An 8,376-nucleotide genomic window follows, 5' to 3' on the forward strand; every position below is an offset into this window, starting at 1 on the left:
GTGTAGATCAAATAGTTTTGAGAGGTGCTATGAATATCCTACTTCCCAGCTTTTCCCTTTTAGGACTTTTAAAAAGTTTACGATTTGCCTGAAATGCTTGCCACTGGCCTTGAAGTTGGTTCCAGAAGGTATCATTTAAAGGCATGCTTATGGTTTAAGAATAACTCTGAAGTCTCTTCTTGTTAATACGAATTATCAGCTTGGATATTAGCACTGTGGCATCCAAGAGGATGAGACCAGTGCAGCCAAGGAAGACATGGCAGCAATTAGTACAGCCAAAGAGGAGAAGGGCAGCAGGAGGGTTTAGGAGGGAGATCTACGGAGACAGGATGCTGGGGATGAGACTTGCAAGAGGACACAGGAGAAGTCACTCAGTTTTTCTTAGAGTCAGCTTCTAGTCCAGTCTGAGGGGCTGCATACACCTTAACGAATAACTTTAATCTGCCCAATTTGACAGTTTTCAGAACCATCTGGGCATTCCACTGGGCAGTTATTCCTAATGATATGAGTATGGCAGGTTGCAGTCTATATACTATGAAATATAAGAGGTGCTAACATTATTTACTAATAACTACAGATATTTTCAAGTGAGATAACATTGTACATTAGCTTCCTCAATTAGTTTGATTTTCCATTTAGTGACCAAGGATGTGCAAGGATAGACACTTGTGTATCTGTTTCCATCTCTATCCCAATTTTGAGGCCATATTAACATGCATTCAAATAGGTAATAAAGATTAAGAAAGCACTATAATTTTATTAACATGGTCCTAAATTTAAATTTCTTTAGAAGGTGTATCCAAGCGAATTCTAACAGAAGTATCAGCTGAATCTACTGATAGATGTGCACAGAGAAGGTATGCTCTGTGGCTGCCCTGCATCCTTAAGACCCTCTCACAAGGTAATACAGGGCACACTAGCAATGGGTAGGGCTCCTCCTTCCTAAGCCTATCAGAGATTACCTTAAGGGTTTAAGAGAAACAAAAAACAGAGTTCATTAAAATATCTCATTATGGTAGGAAAAAGTAAAATTTAAGGATGAAACTGAACACTTACAAGCAAAGGCCAAAATAACCACTTCATTAGTCGATCAAGTCTGAGTATATATAAAAGTATGAAAAACAAAATAACGGTGACTTCAAATCCAGTGATAACAATATATGGTTCAGGGGCTTCTGCGATAATAAACAAGGTCATAGATGTCACAGTTAGTGCCTAGAAGAAAAAAACCCATGATTTATTCAGCGACAACTGAATACAAATTTAAACTGTAAAAATGATAATTTCTAAAATAATAGGCTGGGCACAGTGGGTCATGCCTGTAATCCCAGCATTCTGGGAGGCTGAGGTAGGAGGATCGCTTGAGGATAGGAGTTCAAGACCAGCCTGGGCAACATAATGAGACCTCATCTCCAAATAAACAAAAATAACCAGATACTGGGGTTTCTGCCATATACACACACATATAAAACAGCCATGGCTAGAGTGTATGGATATTGACTTCTCTTTGTCTTTTAGAGGACTGAGTATTCCTCTCTATTTTAAGTCTAATTAATTATTCCTCTTGTGCTTCTGACACCATCACTTCCCACATCAGTTCTCTTGATCTTTTTCCACCAAATACCTCCATTCCCTCTTGTACTTTCAATCCATCCTCTGCTAACTCCTTTTCTCATCATCCTAGAAACATCTCAGTTGTCTTCTTTTAAAATATATACACACATACTCTTTCCTTTTATCCTGCTCTCCACAGAAACCCTTGTTTTGTTTTCTATTGTTGTTATGCTTCCTCAAAAAGTCTGTATACTGGCTGTCTATAATTTCTTACCATCCATTTATCACTCCTTAACTCTTAACAATCTGGAGTCTACTGTCAGATTTAAACTTAGAATGTTGGCAGAAAAATATTGAGGAGCAAAGTTCAAAACAAATTGTCAGGGCAGGGGCGGTGGCTCATGCCTGTAATCCCAGCACTTTGGGAGGCCAAGGCAAGCGGATCGCCTGAAGTCAGGAGTTTGAGACCAGCCTGGCCAACATAGTGAAACCTTGTCTCTACTAAAAATACAAAAATTATCCAGGTGTGGTAGCAGGCACCTGTAATCCCAGCTACTCGGGTGGCTGAGGCAGGAGAATTGCTTGAACCCAGGATGTGGGGGTTGCAGTAAGCTGAGATCACACCACTGCACTTCATCCAGCCTGGGTGACAGAGCCAGATCCTGTCTCAAAAACAAAAACAAAAAAAATTGTCAGAGAAAAACAATTCTGATGTTTAATAGCTTTATTACCAAAGTACCACTTTTTATACACTTCTACCTAAACAATGCAATCAGAATCTATGCTATTTTAAGTGGAAAAAAAACAAAAAAAACAAACAAAAAAAACAACTCTGAAATTTCTTCATTTCCAAATGAAGATACAGAACACGGCAATGTTAAGTGAAAAAAAAATTAAGCTGGTGGGTCCCAGGGGAGTTCTGTCAATGTTCTTGGGAAATAAAGCTCTCTCCAAAGCTCTGTGCTGTTGGTAAATGGTTTGGTTAAGAGTCTTCCCTGGCTAGACTTGTAAAATATCCTGTCAGCTGGTAACATATACATACTCATTTTAACTTTAAGTCCATATAGGTTACTTATTCATAATTCTTCCAATTACTTTATTAGCATAAATATGCCCTTCTTTTAAACTTCTAAATTGGTCAGTTTGATTACTAATAACTAGTTACTAGGTAACTTCATTCTTTATAATTAATATAATTACTATTAGCAACACATCATCTCAAACTGCTCCAATTACTCTACTGGACCAAGGTCTTCAGCCCACAGATTATGAAATGAAGGGTCACTTTTTCAGTCCCTATCCTCTGTAACCTTTTTGCATCATGGTAATTTGCACTGGTGATTATTCCATTTCCTTAAACCTTTCTATGGTTTCTGTCAAACTGGGTTCTCCTGTGATTTATATTTACAGTTCTTACATCTTTCCTAAGCTTCTGGCCTTTGTTTCCAGTTATCTTTTAAATATCTCACTAATAGTATCTCAGACATTACCACTCTATGGATATTGCCTTTGCTAACATCAGTGATTTCAGAAATACGAAATTTAATGAATGTTTTTTTATTTTTCCAGTACTTTGAGGTGCTGTTTTATAATGAACACTTTTCATTCCTTATCCTAGTGAACCCTTATGACGTTATTGCCATTGGCTGTCCTTCCCCTACTACTGTTTTCTTTTGGCTCCCGTGTCACTTCTCCGAGATTTTAAACCAATGCTACTGTTCTCTCTTGGTGGGTTCCTCTCATTTTATTCACTCCTGTAAAATGCTGTCATTCTCATTCCACTCAATGAGTCTGGGTCTTTAACCCAGGTCCATTCCCCACATTTCACACCTCAGTAGCCATTTAGAATCCCTATCTGGATAACCTACAGGAATCTCAATTCACCATGTCTAAAGCTGAAATCCTGCCCCTTCCTCCTGGATTCACAGCCTCAACTGGTGGTACCACAGTCTACCTTATCACCCATGCCAGGAACCTAAGATCACTGTCCTTACCCATTCCCCAACTGATCAATAATCAGGTCCTGCTCACTTAATGCCTAAACATTTTGGGCACTCCCTCCTCTTCATCCTTACAACTACTGCCGTCAGCATCTTTTCCATGAACTATCATGACGAAATTTCTAACATGCAGGTTTGTTTACGCATTTCTTCATCTATTTAAAATTCTTCAATGGCTCTCCAGGGTCTTTAGAATAGAGCCTGCTTCCCACCATGTTTTCAAGATCTTCCACAATTTGGCTCCTGTCTACTTCTTGAGAAAAGACTTACTTCACAATTTATCCACATGAATCAAACTCCTGATCCTCTTTTCACATTTGCTTCATCAATAGGCTGTCTCATCTCAGTGGATGGCGACTCATCCTTCCAGTTGCTTAAACCAAAAACTTTAGAAGCTGTCTTGGACTCCTCTTTCATTTACCCCACATCTGGCTCATCAGCAAATCTTGTTGGTGCTACTTTCAAAATATTATATTCCAAATGTGACCACTTCTTATTACCTGCTCTGCTACTACCAGCCACCATCATCATCTCTTGCCCAGATTACTACAATTGGTCTCTTTGGTTCTACCTTTGCCCCTGCAGTAATCCCCTTCTGTCCTTCCCTACCAATCTAGTTAACATAGCAGCTAGTATATTGTTTTTTGTTTGTTTGTTTTTGAGAGGGAGTCTCACTCTGTCACCCAGGCTGGAGTGCAGTGGGGTGATTTTGGCCTACCTCAACCTCTGTCTCCCAGGTTCCAGCGATTCTCCTGCCTCAGCCTCGCGAGTAGCTGAGATTACAGGCACACGCCACCACACCTGGCTAATTTTTTTTTTTTTTTTGTATTTTTAGTAGAGATGGGGTTTCACCATGTTGGTCAGGCTGCTAGAACTCCTAACTTCAAATGATCTGCCTGCCTTGGCCTCCCAAAGTGCGGGGATTACAGGGTGAGCCACTGGGCCTGGCCTAGTATACTTTAAAAATACAAATTAGATCATATACTTTACTTAAAACCTTCCTCATCTTCACTCACTCACCCCAGTCCGGTTACGCTGGTTTCCTTGCTCTTTCTTGATGCCTTCCCGCACATTCCTGCCATAGGGCCACACTGCACTGGATTTTCTCTGCTTCGAACACTCTTGTTCCAGGTATTCTCATAGCTAACTCCCTCATCTCACTCAAATCTTTGATCAGATGTCATCTCAACAAAGCCTAGAATTCTATTCATTATTGCAACTTTTCTCTGCAACTCCCTCCCCGCCTTACAAACTCTCTTACCTGGCTTTTACTTTTCTCTTGTTCCACTGCACATACCACCTTCTAGAATACTAAAATTTATTGTGTTTGCCTCCTCTGCCCTCCCATCCCAATATGTGTACTCCACGAGGGCAGGGATCTTTGTTTTTTGTTCACTAGTATTTTTCAGGAGGCTGGAACAGTGCCTGGCACATGACATGCATTACACAGATTATTTGAATAAATGAGGTAACACTCAACTTCTTATATTTCTCTGCAGCAATTGTGCTATTTTTTGCCTCCATGCCTTTAGTCAGGTGGCTCTTAGATCCAACCCTAGATTGCTCTAGGAAGAGTTTTTTTCTGACACCTATCTCCTTGGTTAGACGCCTCACTTCTGTGTTCTATCTCCACCTTATCACGTATCTTAACTATCTGCTCATGTGTCTGTCTCATAACTAAACTGAAGAACTCTGTAAGTCAGGGATTTTTGCCCTGGTTTGTCCTTGCTGTTCCAGCTCCTAGCCCAGAGTCTGGACCATAGTAAGTATTCAAATGGTTTGTTGAGGAAATTAATATGTCAAAAACTAACCATTCTCACAGAACATGGTTCCCCCTTCAGTGTTCAAGATGTTTCCTTTTTCAGTGTTCAAGATCCCAGACCTTCTCGTCACTTTTGTCCTGAGTATTTACTCCCAATCAAAAGTGATCTCTCCTTCCCTCGACTCCAGAGTTGTTTTCTAAATCTCTTATGTATCTCAACTTACATGATATGAAAGCTACTTCTCACAATCACAGACTTTTGGTGTGGGAAGGCTCTTATATGCACTTTGTTCAACCCGCTCACCTTAAGTTTAAGTCTCCTTTATAACATCCTCACCAAGTGCTCACCTATGCCTGGTATTTTTGTCTGGGAATGCACTGCCTTCCCAAGTGGCCATTTAGTTTTGGGAGATCTCCCAATATAAGATTCCTGCTCACATTAATTGGAAATGTTTTCCTTGTAACTTTGAACTATCTCCATTTTGCCTCTTCCATGTCAACTCTTTAAAACTTAAAACAATTTATTTTTTCCTTCCCTTTAAGGTTTCTCTGTGAATTCCTTCAATGATGAGTTTCTAGGATAGATTCCTTCAACTAGGACAGTTTCCACTTCTCTAACTAGCTAGGTCACTTCTCTCCAAATGATCAACTTTCTCCAAACTGTTCAGAAGCGACTGCAGTGCTCCCGGTAGGAAGTCTGCTGCTAGAAACGAGCAGTTCTCTCTTTGTCCTGGTTCTGGGTTGTATCAGCCTTGAACTCAATCACATCAAACGTTTGTCTTATAGAAGTCCACATAACATTTCCCGAAACCCCTGAGGCTTTTTTTTTCCTTTCAAATCTTGTGGGCTTCTGACAGGTGTAACTGCGGCTGTCTCGCCTGGTAACCGGGGTACCTGGTCTGTGGATTTTTAATTAAAAAAAAAAAGGTTTTGTTTTGTTTTGTTTTTGTTTTTGTTTTTAAAGAGACAGGATCTCTCTGTCGCCTAGGCTTGTGTGCAGTGGTGCGATCGAGGTTCACTGCAGCCTCGAAATCCTGGGCTCAAGCGATCCTCCCATCCTGGCCTCCCAAAGTGCTGGGACCACAGGTGTGCGCCACGGCGCCCCGCCCTCTCTGGTTTTCATGAATGTGTGTCCCTAAACCCTCCTAAGGGGAGGACGGTGCCGTATCTCTCTCCTTCTTCCCTCACGAAGCCGTGCCTTGCCTTTCAATCTTGATCAAAGCGAGGCTGAAAAGCAAACAGGGCGTTCAGCTTTGCACTTCATACCCACATCTCCCGCCCCCCGAGCAGCTTCAACAGCCTCCCGCCCTCCGCGGCGGGGCCTCACCAGCCGCAGCATCTTCACGTGTCCTTTCACACTGAAGCAGAAGGGGCGATGTTTTATTTTCGGCTGCACGTTAGCCATCGCGCCTGCAGACCGAGCAGCCGCAGTTCTCCCCAACTCTTCTCAGCACGCTGCCCGAGTAGGTTCTGCGCAGCTACAGCAACGGCCGCCGCGGCGGAGCACCGCCCTCCTAGACTTCTCGCTCAGCTGGACTGCCCGCTCTCCCGCGCGCATGCGCACGGCGCCGCGGTCGCTCTCGCGCATGCGCCCCCACGGCATCTCTGGGCCGGCAGCTCTGGCTCGTCCTGTCTTTTAGTTGTTGCGTAGTACTTTAGCGGACCTGGAGCTGGACATACATTAGCGGACCTAGAGGTGGGCACGCCGGCTAGCGCCCTGTTAGCCCGCCCTGTTCTGGCCTGGCGTTAATGACGGCAGCCCTCTAGCTTTCCTGAGGAGTTTTCCTGTCGAGAAGCCCTCCCAGGGTTGGGAGCAGAGGAGAGGGAGGGATGTCTAGAAATGGCGGCCCCATCTCCCAACACCTTGGGCATCGTGAATATCACCTCCTTAAAGGGGATCTCCCTTGGTCATCCTGTGTAGAGCAGCCACCATCACTTCTCAGCATTTATTGCTAGCTGACGTATATCATAAAAATACAAATTCTACAAAAGCAGGGACTGGTCTGCTGCTCTCCCTGCAGGGTCCAGGTTCTGGCACATAGTTGGTGCAGAATGTGTGCAGCCTCAGGTCCTATCCAAGCCCCCAGGGCATCACAGTCTGGACTTGTTCTGCATATTTTTAGTTTTGCCTCCCACTGGTACTCGTTCTTCTGTGGAACAGCCTGAGTCCCTTGAGATACTTCAATTCATGTTTTCTCAAGTGCTCCCATGAAGCCACCGTCTTGGGGCATTCCTTTTTAGGGATGGGAAGTATATATCTCTCCTCTTATGTGATTTAAATTCTGTCTTGGATAATTCGGCCGTCACCCTAGTTCATTCAGATCTGTTTGGATCCTGCCCATCTCAGCTTCAGTCCATTTCATTCCTTTAAATCTGATCAGCAGTTACCTCCAACAGCTTCATCACAAATCACTCAAAAATGGCCTTAATCCTGAAGTTTATTTACAGACAGCACACTTGCTAGGTGTGTGGCAGATATGCAGGAAGCGCAAGATGAGGCAACAGATCAAGAGGCAAATGACTTCCTTCTCCCTGCCTAGAGGTGACTGCCAGTATCATGCCCTCCTGGGAGAGGTAAGAAACCCCTCCACGCAAGCACTGGACCCTTCAGAGTCAAGAGTGGCAACAGCTCTGATTACTGGACCTGGGCCTGTTGAATTCTAATACACTGTGACTCCACATCTGGGCTGAATTTTTGCTGAGTATGATGGAATTCACATGCTTCCTTCCTAGCCCCTACTTGTCTGTCCAGTTGGAATATTTGGTTGCATCCTCTGGAGGGATCTAGTGCGTTTAGAGTCTAGACGTTGGAACTGTCAAAGTTCAGAGGAAAGAGCTCCAGCTGCCAAGCAAGAGAAATGGGCTGGAATTCTAGCTTCACCCCTTAATGAATGCTTCTGATTTTTTTTTTTTTTTTTTTTTTTTTTTTTTTTTTTTTGAGACAGAGTCTCGCTTTGTCACCCAGGCTGGAGTGCAGTGCAGCGATCTCGGCTCACTGCAAGCTCCGCCTCCCAGGTTCAAGCGATTTTTCTGCCTCAGCCTCCTGAGTAGCTGGGATTA

The 8,376-nt window shown here is 43.2% G+C and overlaps 2 protein-coding genes across 6 annotated transcripts in view; both read right to left on the minus strand.

Moving 5' to 3' along the window:
- Positions 1-6,788, minus strand: part of LOC105545112 (CKLF-like MARVEL transmembrane domain-containing protein 1) — a 27,662-nt gene extending 20,874 nt beyond the window's left edge. Inside the window, exon 1 of the mRNA XM_011987894.1 lies at positions 6,644-6,788. The gene's annotated coding sequence lies outside the window, so the exon portion shown is untranslated. The remainder of the gene's footprint in view (positions 1-6,643) is intronic.
- The window catches only part of CKLF (chemokine-like factor), a 14,887-nt gene extending 7,439 nt beyond the window's left edge, over positions 1-7,448 (minus strand). For 3 of the 5 annotated variants that reach the window (XM_011987890.1, XM_011987888.1, XM_011987889.1), the window contains exons 1-2: positions 6,644-7,448; positions 1,057-1,215 (exon numbers count right to left, since the gene is read on the minus strand). In XM_011987890.1, the coding sequence (XP_011843280.1) occupies positions 1,057-1,215; positions 6,644-6,721 (237 nt within the window). In that variant the 5' untranslated portion in view covers positions 6,722-7,448. The remainder of the gene's footprint in view (positions 1-1,056; positions 1,216-6,643) is intronic. The other 2 variants (XM_011987891.1, XM_011987892.1) reach the window with 2 other exon arrangements.
- Between the last annotated feature and the right edge of the window lie 928 nt (positions 7,449-8,376).

Source organism: Mandrillus leucophaeus, unplaced genomic scaffold (assembly GCF_000951045.1).
Source record: "Mandrillus leucophaeus isolate KB7577 unplaced genomic scaffold, Mleu.le_1.0 Scaffold319, whole genome shotgun sequence".
NCBI lineage: Eukaryota > Metazoa > Chordata > Mammalia > Primates > Cercopithecidae > Mandrillus > Mandrillus leucophaeus.